This window comes from Haliotis rubra, unplaced genomic scaffold (assembly GCF_003918875.1).
Source record: "Haliotis rubra isolate DU_JTF1 unplaced genomic scaffold, ASM391887v1 Scf265, whole genome shotgun sequence".
NCBI classification, from domain to species: Eukaryota; Metazoa; Mollusca; class Gastropoda; order Lepetellida; family Haliotidae; genus Haliotis; species Haliotis rubra.
In genome coordinates, this window is record NW_025766725.1 from 100190 (window position 1) to 114748 (window position 14559).

The 14559-nt window shown below is 39.7% G+C and overlaps 1 protein-coding gene and 1 long non-coding RNA gene across 2 annotated transcripts; both read right to left on the minus strand.

Moving 5' to 3' along the window:
* Nucleotides 1-907: 907 nt before the first annotated feature.
* On the minus strand, nt 908-4093 carry LOC124280321. The gene is made up of 3 exons (XR_006899650.1): nt 3941-4093; nt 1730-1874; nt 908-1081 (listed from the first exon to the last, which is right to left on the minus strand). It is a non-coding gene; the product is annotated as an uncharacterized LOC124280321 (long non-coding RNA).
* Nucleotides 4094-4783: 690 nt separating this feature from the next.
* Nucleotides 4784-14382, minus strand: LOC124280355. The gene is made up of 2 exons (XM_046716262.1): nt 14073-14382; nt 4784-5109 (listed from the first exon to the last, which is right to left on the minus strand). The coding sequence occupies exons 1-2, from the start codon at nt 14380-14382 to the stop codon at nt 4784-4786; spliced, it is 636 nt and encodes a 211-aa protein (XP_046572218.1).
* Nucleotides 14383-14559: the final 177 nt, after the last annotated feature.

A 14559-nucleotide genomic window follows, 5' to 3' on the forward strand; every position in this document is an offset into this window, starting at 1 on the left:
AGCAGGTGTTAAGTTTTGAAAGAGATTTGAATGTCTAAGCCTTTGTAACTATCACCATCTGCACATTTGTGAAACAAAGGGAACCAGTAACGCATGACTGAATGTAGGTTGGTATTTGAGGAAATGGGGGATTAACAGTACTATTAGTCAAGTTCCTATCAAAATGGCCTCTTTGTTTATTTATTGTTCTTCTTCTTCTTCTTAATGGTGTTGGTTAACGCCGCACTCAGCAATATTCCAGCTATAAGGCGGTGATCTGTAAGTAATCGAATCTGGACCAGACAAACCAGTGATCAACACCATTAGCATAAATCTATACAACTAGGATAAGATGACATGTGTCACCTCTCGCGATAAGCATGGTTTGGTGAAGACCAATTCTAAGCCTGATCTGTGAAGCAGGTGCCTCAGTTTAGACACTCAACTTTGACATAATCTGGAAATTCGTGATTACACGTGTACTAAGCCTGAAAACATATTTCCGACGCTGGAAAACTGACATATTTGTATCTACTGCAAACCTAATCCTGTGTGTGTCAATATATTTTATCCAATTATACTCTTTTCTTACAGACTGATTTCACAACAATTTAGTTTCTGGGTTACATCAACAGATACAGTGACAATGCAGAGCTTCAAACCCTAAGAGAGAATACAAATTTGTGATTCAGGATCCAAGGGCGGGTCCTGAAACCTCCCTAAAACCAATACATAATTGCAAATTGCGTTCTCAGAAAAGTCACTGAAAACGATATGTTTATACCTACTTATGAGATTTGTAACGAAATTTTATTTTTATTTTTCATATGAATCCAGTTTGGCTCAAGATGTAGAAGTTTTGTCGTGACAGCCTCACATGAGTTATAAAAGCCTGAGTCACGAGACCAATGCGTCACAGGTGGCAGGTGGGTGACAAGGAACGGTAACTCTTCTTGTTTTTGCAGAATATCTCTCGGATTCTTGACCCTTCATCGCGTGAGAAAACGACGTTGTCATCCATGATATCCCTCCTGTTTCCACAAATCGGCTGACTCTTAGTAATTGCCAAATTCTGTCGGTACAGCCTTTCCTTCAGCGAGCACTGAAACAGACGAGGTACATTTGTTTAATGTAAGACAAGAAATGGATTCTTACAATTACCAGTTTCAACATATTCAGTGTAACTCGCTCCCTTTAGTTCACGGTGAATTAGCAGCTATGAAAGAGACAACTTACCACAGCCTCATGCAAATTGTTTACTACAAACAAAAAGTTTGGGAACACCCTAAAATTTGATAGTCATATATAAACTTAAACATGGTGAGGTTATTTGTACTCTAAGGTAAATGAAACTTTTGTGTGCTTAAGGGTCACATTAAACGACATGTTAGAACATGCAGTGAAGCAACTGATTCAATATTCGTTGAGTTTGAGTGAAATGAAACATTGTCAAACAAGGGTGCTGAAACACACCAGCACCATGCTTAATGCAAACGCCCAAACACAACAGCTTAGTGCATGTTGAAGACAAACTTTCCATACAGCTTGTGGCAACATTGCTGAAGCTCCGCTCGTTCATGGGTAAAATATGTGAAGCTTATGTCTGGTGTCCCCGCCGTGAAATTGCTGGAACATTGGTGAAACGGCGTCAAAATAAACTCGCCGACTCATATTTGTGGCCATACCTGCTTTTGTTAATGTATCACGTAGCGTGTTAACGTGATTAACGCCTTGGTAATACAGTACTCACGGTCGTTGTGGTTGTAGTACAGACGTAGACTCTGGGCTGGACGACAGCCCCCGCACCAACCTCCACACAGCAGATCGATCACAGCGCCCTCTTGGGAGCGAGTCACACTGGTATAAGGCCGCCAATCGAACCCTACCCATTTGGCCTGGGTACAACAATTCAAACTTAATTTCAAACAAACGAATAACAAGATACTAGATGTTCACAAAAAGGTGGTGCGTAGTCCAAAACATTCAAAGTCAATTTAAATCTATCCAACCTTTTTAATCGTAGAATATGTGTCTTATTGATGTATGGCTAGATGTGTCTAAACTGCTAACGGCTGAAGGGATGGCGTAAATCCAGCTAGGCTCCATGCGGGAAGCAAATGTACTGTAAGTCCCCATGGTCCCTAGTATGGTGATCTACCTTCAGTTGTTGGTAGTCTATAGCCTGTTTTTATATTGTATTGTTATTTCTAGTTAACATGTTATAGATTTAATTACTGGTTTTAAATGGATATCTGTGATACACTAGTAGTTTTACTGTTGTTCGTCAACAGGTTTTAATTACTAATTTGATTGATATATGATATAATCATCAATAGTTCTCGTCACGATATGGCTGAAATATTGCCGATGTGACGATAAATATACCCTCTAAGGAGGACAATAATTGTACAGTACTATAACCCCCCTTTGAGGATACAGTCACTAACAATCTGAGTTACTAATTTAAACTTCCAATCATAAAATATATTTATCTATTTACAAATCACTTTAAAATGGATTTCCTTTAAAAATGCTATAACTAAATGAGAACTAATATTACTAAAATGATCCTTCATAGTTCGTGACGTGAAATAGTTATCCCTTGTGATGGAATATTCAATACAGTCAAGCAGGACATGCTTGACCATGATTCTTTCAAGAATACAAAACGGAGCTTCTTCACCTTTTAACAGGTATGCATGAGTATATCTTGTGTGGCCAATGCGACATCGTCGCATGATGACCTCTTCAAATCTGGACTGACAACCCAAGTAGGTGTAACCGATAACTGGTTTAAATGCATGTAATTTATTAATACCTACTTGGGTGTCCCACTTCTTCTGCATCAGATCATGGATGTACGATCTAATGGTAGCTTTGTAGTCGGAGTATGGGGGATCAGAAGTGGTGTCACAGATTTGCTAAGTGCTGCCAATATGTGACCACAGATTCCAACATGGCTGGGTAAGCAACAGAGGGCGATGTGGTATTGGCCAGTAGCACGCTCATTATATAATTCAATTATTTCGATTAAAACTGGATGTTTGCAAGAGAGATTTTTTGTAGCCAGGGGGCAGGAAAGAGAGCCAGAAAAGATGATATATTATTTATGTTTAGGGTTGTCTTTGAGAATATTTTAAGAGCCGTTAATATGGCGTTTGCTTCTGCTGTAAAAATAGAGCTATTATCCGGTATTCTAGACGATATTGTTCTGGAGCCTATGACAGTGGCACAAGCCACTGCGCCACCATCCTTGGAGCCATCTGTACATAAGGATTTATATGTATTATAGTTACTTTTTAATTGATTAAATTCTTGTTTATATTGTAATTCATTAGTTTCTGTTTTTTTAAATGCGGTTAATGTTAGGTCAACTTGTAGCCTAACCAATTGCCAGGGAGTAGAAAGAAGACGAGAAGGAGATACATTTTCCTGCTCAATGCCGGCAGCAGAAATGATTGGTTTAATTCTGAGCCCAAGAGGCGGAACAAGAGAAGATATCCTGTTGTATAAATCCTCATAGAGGGGATTCAAGACACAGGTATATGCAGGATTAGATTCGTTAGAGTATAGCTTTGTAATATATTGTAACGATAATTTTATTCGGCGTTGTGTAAGAGAAGGCTCATCTGCCTCGACATAGATACTGTCAACAGGTGAAGTTCTGAAGGATCCAAGACATAGTCTTAGGCCTTGATGGAGTACAGAATCAAAACTTTTAAGGTTGCTTTTGCAGGCTCCACCATATATGATGGAGCCATAATCAAGTTTGAACGGAGAAAGGTGTTAGAGAAATGGTGTGCGTATCCTGTAAAATCTGGCAGCAAGATCACAAACACTTGCAAAAGAAAGTCAATTGTTTATCAGAAAAACTCATAGCCTACAACTAGATATTGAAGACAACCAGGGACAACCTGGACTCTTGGTCTGGACAATTCATCTATGCTAAACAGAAGCTTACATTTATGTCGACGATCAAGCCAGTTCCACGCGTGTCAACCGTGAATGTTCCCACAGGACCACACGGTGCCGAACCGTAGTAGTTGTTGTAGCAGTCCACGGCTTGAGCGTAAGGATGACGGTTTTCTTCCCAAGTTGCGAAGGTGAAGTCGTCTAGAACCACCGACATCGTCTGGGGAAAGACATAAAAGTAGTTCCCTGTCATCCTACCCCTACAACTTTGAAACCGCCTAGTCCTGATATCTGACAATAGCCTTACAAAATATACTGTCACCGTCAGTGAGTGCTAACCATTGTGGCATCATCGTTTACCATGACATCAGAATCAAATCAGTAATCCCTTTGCCATTGAAGTTGGATAACTTGATTTTACATTCCGGAAAATGGTTATGTAACTTTTACTGAAATGATGGTATGGGATTATACAAGGCACGCGGATGGGATTCCCTATGCACGCCAGTTCAGTGACGTTGATAGCAAAAGCAATGATCAAAGCAGTCAGGGGATCAATATCATTATCAGCCAGATGGTATATTAGGATCACACGTTTATTGACCTGGCACCCGTGAAGGTCCGGGTTAGAATGAACCTTCAGTAACCCATGCTTGTCGTAAAAGGCGAGTAACGGGATCGGGTGGTCAGGCTCGCTGGCTTGGTTGACACATGTCATCGGTTCCCAATTGCGCAGATCGATGCTCATGCTGTTGATCACTGGATTGTCTGGTCCAGACTCGATTATTTACAAACCGCCGCCATATAGCTGGAATATTGCTTAGTGCGGCGTAAAACTAAACTCATTCACTCACTCACTATTGACCTGGCATTGAGATACCTTGAACTTTAATCAACATGTGTGAAAAGTACTGTTAACATTGCTCACCTCTGGTCTTATGCGGATTTTGCTGAATCTTGTTATTCCGGGTCTGCCTGGTCCTGAGACACTATTGCTTTCACCTCTACACCATCGGTTCTGTTTACGTGGGTATACACCGACATTGACATTGGCTAGAGACAGATACTCGGTCGGAGTATTGGTGTCCATGCCATGGCAGTAGACTCTGGCTCTGTTGCCGTACATGGTGGCGGACTTTGGGTATATCCAGTACTCCCCGTCGGAGGTCACGTTCAGCAGAGCCTTAACTTCCGAACACGTAGATGGGTAGTTGACCACTGCAGACGGAATTTAACAAGTAATGATATATAGTCATTTAAGGTAAGACAGGTCACCTCACTCACTCACTCATTTTTTCTTATACACTAACAATCTAAACACATGGGTCAGTTTTAGATTCGTTTCAATGTGTTCAATTAAATGCGCATACTTTATTTAATGTGAGATCACTTTCCACTGTACTGTATTGTCATGGGTGATTTGAATGGTCCCTTACGCTGGCCTTCTAAACATCTTTGAAAGGTCGGTCCACAACGACCTGTGTGGCAGTGATCACTTCCCAACCTTCCTTTTGGTAATAATTCCATCTGACACTCCACCTTCTACAAGATGGAATTTCACAAAGGCAAACTGGTTCACACCTAACGCACATTGAAACTAAATCCTGAATCATTTAGTGGTGTTGCAGATCCCATTTAGGTATTCTATGACCTTTTGAATGAAATATCTGATGAATGTATTCGGAAATCCTCAACAAATCCACAACTATGGCTTAACTCGGATTGTAGGCAAGCTCGGAAGACTAGGAAAAAGCCTGAGAATTATTTCCACCATCGCCCAAATGTCCATAACTTAAATGTTTCATTTTGATTCTGAAAATGGTGAGGATTATAGCAAGGTCTTTTCGATTCATGAGCTGCATACCGCCTTAGGGCAGGCTCATGATGCTGCCACAGGTGCTAATAGTATTCCTTATCAGTAACTTAAACATTTACCCGATTCCTGTTAATAAAAACTCTTTTGAATATACTTTTGATACAGGAGTTTAATTCGTACTCAAGAATATTTCAATCATGTGGCGACGTGCATTCGTGTGCTTGCTCACTGAGATACCATGCCGCAGTTAAGCATGAATACCCCACTCAGACACATTATACTGACTCCGAGACGACCAGTCCTTGTTGTACCCATTAATGCCGAGCGCCAAGCAGGGAACATCAAGTACCATATATTAACGTCTTTTGGTATGACGCGGCCAGAGATTGAACCCGCGACCTTCCACTCTCCGGGTGGACGTTCTAACCACTACACTACCGAGGCGGTCATGGACAACGGGAAATTTCCCTTCCTCATGGCGGAATACTGTTGAAGTTCCGGTTCTGAAACCTGGACGTGATCATAAATTACAGGCAAGTAAAACTATATCACTCACTAGTTGTATTTGTGAAACAATGAAAAGAATGGTAAAAAACGATTAATGTTGTACTTAAAAACAAATTATATTGTTACAAATATTCAATGTGTTTTAGAAAAAATATAAGTACCATAGACCCTATAGATAGATTGGAAACTTTCGTTAAGAATGCTATCATCAATAAACAACCCGCTGAATCCATATGTTTGGATTTAGAAAAAGTGTACGATACGACTTGGCAAAACATGGAATTTTTTAATGACCTTCATGAAATGGGTCTGATAGGCCGTTTCCCTAATTTCATATCACAGTTTTTAACAAGTCGGCATTACAAGGTACGTGAAGGACCCACCTTGCCGGATGTTTACAATCAGGATCAAGGTGTGCTATAGGTAGCATATCAGCGGTAACGTTCTTTATTATACAAGATAATAGCCGAGCTAAAGTTTTAAATGAATCCGTAGATGGCACATTACTTGCAGATGATTTTGGTGCATCATGTCCAGGTAAAAATATACACACATGACACCTGCTACATTAACAATATTGTACCAGGAAAACACAAAGATAATTATTTTCAATTATAAGATGTCAAAGAATTGTTTATAATGCAAAAAGAAAAGTTTACCATTGTACTTTGATTTGTCAATCAGCGCCAGTACCGGCTAAGTTTACGATATAATACACTTAACGTAAGATTTCGTCAACATGGAAATCAATCATTAACTGAGGTATAGTTTCCGGTTGTACCTAAGTTGATTTTAATTTTGGCTAAATTTGACTTCAAACTTTCCGCCAGTGGCTGAAGGGATGATATACCTGTGTCGTCCAGCTGAGGGTCCATGCGATGAGGTAGGTCACGTTGTGACGGAAAGTAATGTAAGTCCCCATGGTCCCTAATTTGGTGATCTACCTTCAGTAGTTGGCGATCTATAACCAAGAAACAGTTTACTGTTTTTATATTGTATTGTCCTTACAGCGTGACGTCATGCAAATATTATTAGTACAAACTCTTCCGCAAACTCTTTATGAAACCGGTTTCGGTTTGAAACCTTAACAAAAATACGCTATTTTGTCAATTTAATGCATGTAAGACTAATAAAATACCACACTCGGTCTTTACATACGCATTATTGTAATTGTATTTGACCTCGCTTTCGCTCGGTCAGATATAGGAAGGACAGTTGTATAATGCGTTAATGAACCTCGTCTAGTTGTTTTACAGTCCTTCGTAGACAGGTTTTTATCATATACATACATTCCATTTCAATGTGAAATATGTTCTCGTCACGATATGGCTGAGATATTGCCGATGTGACGTTAAATATTAACTCACTCACTCACTCCTAAGTTGATTAAAGAGTGAGGAAGGAACGTATTGTATCCACACCCGTGACGTTCTGTCACTTTGTTGTTCAGATGACCGAGAAAGAATACTTTTTACAAGTTTTGAATACATTATTTATACTAGACTCAAAGGAGCTGGGGTGTATTATTTCAGTGTCTCCAGTGTTTTGTAAATTTGAACTCTTTGACATCTGGGAGATTTACATCTATGATTTATGAGACGTCATACTTCCGGGACTTCTACTTACTTTCAACCATTATGTCACCTTTGGAATATTGACCCGAGGGAAAGTTTCCCCTAATCATCTCCATGGATCGTATTTTTCACACCATATTGATCGCGACTATTGCATGCAGTTTGATACCCCGGAGTACTTATCTGATGAGCCGGCTACATTTCCCAGCGGCTGAAGGGATGGTTTAAATAGAGCTAGGGTCCATGCAGGTAGCAAAAGTAATGTAAGTCCCCATGGTTCCTAGTATGGTGATCTACCTTCAGTTGTTGGCGATCTATAGCCCGTGTTTTATACTGTATTGTCCTCTTTATTTGAAATGTTTTAGCTTTGGTCGCTAGTTCTATTCATATCTGTGATTCTCTAGTATTTTTACTGTCCATCGTCGACAGGTTTTAATCTTCAAAACGTTTTCTCTTTATATTGTATAATTTGTTTTCGTCACGATATGGCTGAGATATTGCCGATGTGACGTTAAATATTAACTCACTCACTCACTTATCTGATGAAAACATCCCATCAGCACAACTATTGCATAAAGTATGATGATGTTTTTGTGTGCTACAGTAGCCGACACGTTGAACAACCGAATACATTGCATGTGTTAATAGGGTACTTGTGATCAAAGGCATCATCCTAGAAGAGGACATGTACAACAGTTAGTGATAAATACAAGTCCGTTTGAGGCAAAATCTCCCCAATGAATTGTATTCTTACTCAAAAACAAAGAATCGTAAATGACTCAAACCAAGCCAAAGTAAATAGGGAAAAAACACCAACTCTGCAGAATTTTGTTATGATTTTTGTCAACAAAATAAAAAAGTTGTTTGACAAACCATCATTATTTTCATTCGATATTTTAAGATTTTGAACAAGGGAGTAGCGACAGCTCAGGTAACAGCCAGGTAAGCGAGAGGCACGGGCAAATTTGTCACGTGACTGTTTATCCCACTGATTGAGCAATTGATACATCTCACACAATGAAGTTTACTGCTGATGTTAAAGCTTTAATTTACAAGGTCCACGTTAAACCCAATTCCACCACCACAAGGTCTACGACTTCTTCAAGCCTGAAACTCAACGGGGCAGACTATTTAAGCACTTGATAAATTTCTTAAACGTACAGCTTGTGCTGTTGGGGTTCCAGAGCAGCAATTGAAAACATTATTAAAACAACGACAAACTCTATCTTCAAACAGGAGCGCCCAGGATGGGGCGTTTCAAAGGCATGAAAATTGAAAAACTTGATTCGTTTCAAAAACAACTTGTCAAGAACACAATCCGAAGTTTGTATAGCAAGAATAGATACTTATCCTTACGCATATTGCAAAAAGATGTGGAAACTCAACATTCCCTCTCAATATCTAACTTTGAAAATTTCGGATTTCGGTACACCAAAATTAGTGGGAAAGTGAGGAGTGTTCTTTTGAAAGACCAGATATTGTACGCATGAGAAATAATTATTTACGCACCATATGAACCATATGAATGCGAGCGACTCATTGTGCTTTAGTCGGAAAGTGAGACGTGTTCTTTGTGAAAGATCAGATATTTTAAGTATGAGAAATAATTATTTACGCACCATACGTGAAAAGAGGGAACGTTTGTACACATCGTTCCGCCATACCGTTTGAGTCTGAATGATAACATGCTCTATCCCATGTTTGGATACCAACTGACTGAATTCACTGCTTGTGAATGCTGTGCCGTTGTCTGACACAATGGTAACTGGCAGCCCATGTGTTGCGAAAGTTCGTTCCAGCATATCAATGGTAATCTGGTAAGTCGACGAGTTGCATACATGCACATCTAACCACTTGGAATGTGCGTCGACTATGAGTAGAAACATCTTGTTCTGAAAAGGTCCTGCATAGTCAATGTGAATCCTTGTCCAAGGATTTTGCGGATACGCCCATGGATGCATAGGCACCGAATCTGTGGCTTTGGCATTAACTTGACAGTTCTCACACTCACGCACTTTGGACTCGATTTCAAAGTCCTACTTTGGCCACCACACACAGCTTCTGGAGAGCATTTTCATACGAACAATTCGCGGATGCCCGTCGTGTAGCATGTTGAGTACTTTCTGCTGACCTTGTGGCGGCACAACAACTCGTGCGCCCCTAAAGATGTTTCCTTCATGTACGCTAAGTTCAGTCTGGCTGGTCATATATGGTTGTGACTCTGGTTCCTTGGAATGTGTCCAACCATGTGTAATGAAACGTTCCACTCGGGAGGGTGTAGGATCCATCTTTCGATGTCAGCAGCCGTGACTGGAGTCACGTCGAGGAAGGTTACAGCAGCTATAGTCTCATGAGGTATGCAGATCATGAAACGACGGTAACCTGCTCAAAGCGTCTGCGAGATTCATCTCGTTACCTGGTGTGAATAGTCATATGCTGAGAGTGTCAGCGCCCATCTCTGGATCCGACCGAAGCAGTTGTAGTTACTCCTTCTTCTCGATGAAGAGTGTTTCCAGGGGTTTGTGATCATTGCTGATATGGACATAACGTCCATATGTATATATGAGTGGAATCTTTTGATTCCGAAGATCACGGATAAGGCCTCTTTCTCAATCTGAGAATAGTTACGCTCTGCAGGGTTGAGCGTTCGAGATGCGAAGGAGATCGGTCTGTGTGTACCATCAGATACTTCCATCACATGAAACAGGACTGCTCCTAGGCCGTATTGAGTTCGGCATCAGTTGCTAATATTAAGTCCTTATTAGCATCGTAATGAACAAGCAGCTGTGATGAGTTCAAGAGTTCTTTTGATTCACGAAAAGCTTGCTTTGTTCATGACCCCATGTCCATTTCACATCCTTCCGCAGAAGTTTGTGCAAGGGTGCCAACACACTAGACATATTTGGGAGAAATTTCCCATAATAATTGAGAAGCCCGAGATAGGACTAAAGTTCAGACACATTTGTGGGAGAAGGTGCGTTGGATATAACCTCAACTTTGCTAAGCACTGGGTGGAGTCCCTCTGCACTAATCCGATGATCCAAGTAGGTCACTTCCTTGGCTTGGAAAACACAATTTTCCTTGTTAGCGGGAATTCCTAGACAGTTTTCCTAGAACTGTATCGACGTTCTGCACATGATCAGGGTCATCTTTCCCTGATATGATAATGTCATCCTGGTAACCACATGACATAGGAGGCTTTTAGGAGCACCTTTCAAAAGGTTGTTGACATATCTCTGGAATATGCCAGGTGAAGAAGAGATGTCTGTTATACCGGAATAGTCCAGGTGAGTGTTGATAGTGGTATACTGTTTTGATGTTTCATCTAGCGGAAGCTGAAGGTACACGCTGGCAAGGTCAATCTTTGTGAAAGTCTTACCGCCTGAAAGTTCCGCATAGAGATCTTCGATTTGGATACTGATCCAACATAGAAACTTGGTTGACAGTTGTCTTATAGTCACCACAAATTCTGATTTGTCCATTTCCTTTCAACACGGGTACGATGGGTGTGGCCCACTCCGAGAATTGAACTGGTTCAATTATGCCATCACTCAACAGTCTATCAAGTTCATCATTCACCTTCTTCTTCAGTGAGTAATGTTTCATGTTTGGTTACAATGTCATTCCAATCGAGTTTTAGTTGGTTGAGGAGGTCCCTTCCCAGTAAACTTGGTCTTTTTTGATTAACGATAAGAACAGCTGATGGTACGGATTGGTTATTGTATCTTATATCCACAGCAATGGTACCAACCATCTTCAGCATCTCTCCTGTGATCGAAGGACCCGTGAAGTCTCCTTAATAACTGGATGGTTGGACGACCAAGTCTTCTCATAATTTGACTTAGTGATGAGGGTGAAAGTTGCGCCCGTATCGATCTGCAGCTGTACTGATGCATTATTTATTTCTACATTGATATAATGTGGTGGAACAGATGTGTCGTCCTCATCAACATGATAAAGTTCGTATTCTGCTGTGCACACCAATCTGTCATGAAGCATGTTTTCAGCAACGTAGGTAGCAATCGACTGATCGGAGTGCCTCCTGCACATGTTGAATTTGGAGCATTGTGTTATCGCTGACAGCTTCGGTTCAAAATGGTTTTCCAGCACTTTGATCAAATCATCTAAAGACTTATCTGTTGGTTTTTCAGGTGAAACCAAACTTCTGAGTAGTTCATATGTCTTTGATCTGATTAAACTTATAAGAATAGCCCTCTTCTGGCTAAAGAAGCAAAGAAAGCGTTGACCCACCTGCCCTAATATGTGATAAGTCTGACACTGTGGCTGTCGATGATGAATTTCATTTCATTTGGGGTTGTCCTTACTATAATAGTAGCAGAAATAAATTCATTCGAAAATATTTTCATCGCTATCCTTCACGGGAAAACTACAACTTATGTCTTCAACAAATGTTAATATTTTGAAGGGACTTGCATTGTATTTCAAAGGAAATCTCTATGCAAAATGTGTCCTATATTTTGCAGGAACATGATTCCATGTGTTATATAAAATGAATTATTATTACCATTGTTAGATGTTTTTGTAAGAGAACGGGGAGAAGGACACCCCCACTTGAGAACTTAGCCTGTTCCGGTGAGACGCCATGTATCAAACTGCATGCAATAGTCGCGATCAATATGGTGTGAAAAATACGATCCATGGAAATGATTAGGGGAAACTTTCCCTCGGGTCAACATTCCAAAGGTGACATAATGGTTGAAAGTAAGTAGAAGTCCCGGAAGTATGACGTCTCATAAATCATAGATGTAAATCTCCCAGATGTCAAAGAGTTCAAATTTACAAAACACTGGAGACACTGAAATAATACGCAATTCGTTAGGGAGATTTTGCCTCAAACGGACTTGTACGTCAGTATGTACTTTCAGAAAAATAAATTCGCACCTTAACAAGCACTATCACCTTGATCTCCGCAATTGCATTGCTTTCTTTTACGCTCTTTTACATTTCGTTTACATTCTTGATGAGAAGTTCTTTAAAGCACTGAGGCAAACCTTTACTGTGTTCTTATCTTATCTCTTATCTATTTTATCTTATCTCTAATCTTACCTCTTATAATGTTTATGTTTATAGTAAAAGAAATCAACATAGCTTGTTCATGAAGAAAACATTTTTGCAACATTGGTATCGAAATGGAATGTTGATAATGAATCCTTCAAAAAACTTAAACTTAGCAATAAACGTATCATTATGATGGCTTCGTAGTATTGCGAGCATTTTAAAATACAATTATTTTCCCCCTCAACAAGCAATTGTGTTTAAAAGCGTTTGATTGTGACTTACAAGACACTAACATTTGTTAGAGTGGCATTTTAGAAGTTGAGACGTACAATATAGAACACATTTTTATGGAACTAACAATGTGTCTCACAAGGATTGTGCATGTGTTTGCGCTCATCATAGGGACCATGAGACTCAGTGATGTGCACACGCCTTATGTCATTATCTAGCTTAAAACTGACTGTTACAGGTCAAAGGGGATGTATGATAACTGAATGGCAAAATAATGTATGCCCAGTTTGAATACATGACACTTTTATGGATAACAACTTCTTTTCATTATTAACACGACGTTTCAAAGCTAATTCTTGCTCCTTCATCAGGTCATCCTCGCTAATACAACTAATGAAGGAGCAAGAATTAGCTCTGAAACGTCGTGTAAATAATAAAAAGAAGTTGTTATCCATAAAAGTGTCATGTATTCATGTTCGTCCAACTTCTAAATGCCTTTCAAAGAGCTTTATGCCCAGTTTGTATTGTATGTAATTGAGAGAACTGTTGTTTGATGTAGTTTTGTTCTACTTAACTATCGCTCGACTTTCAAAGATTGTAAAAAATAATCTGTGGATGTGTATTTTGAATAAAAGAACTGGTGTAGCAAATACAGAGGTAAGAAATGAATTTGCAATCACATGGCACCTGTCACATTAGGAATACGTACCGGATACGTACAAATATAATTATGCTCAATTATGAGATGTCAAAGAATTGTGTATAATGAAAAAAAGAAACATTTACAAGTATTCTTTGATTACTTACTATTCGCCAGTACCGTTGCGTTTTATGAAAAAATATACCTAACCTAAGACTTTGTCCAACTGGAAATCAAACCTTAAAAGTGAATTGAAGTATAGTTTCCTGTTGCTAATACGTTACTTCAAGAGTGATGAAGGAAAGTAGTGTATCTACATCTGTGACGTATTGACGATATTTGGAAAGATTTTCACTGATCTGATTAGAATTTTAGCAACGGTTGACAACCATACCTTTGCTTGACAGCGTGAACAGACTGAACCCAGTGGCATCCGTTATGACGTCAGTGCTTTCTCCATCAGGAAGGGCAAATCCATTTGTAATACACGTCCCATTCTCGCGTTCAAAGTACGCGGACAAGCAGAACTGACCATCTAAACAGGTTCTTAAACATTGTAATATGTCCAGGCCTTTCCAAACATGAAGACGCCGGTAGTCTGACAAGGTATCCCTACACTGCAACTGTTCTTTAAATATGTACACCTTGATACTCACAATGGTGCTCAACTCCAGCAACACCACCGCCAAACCTAATACATCCATTTCGTAGCATGGACTACTTGTGTCTGATGATGTGTATCTCATTTAACGGAACGGATACTGTCACTTTGTTTGTTAAGTGGACCGAGAATAAAAACCTTTTACAAGCAATCGAATACATTATTTAAGTCCGGCTCAAAGGAGCTGGGGTATTGCATTTCATTTTGTCCGGTTGCCTGT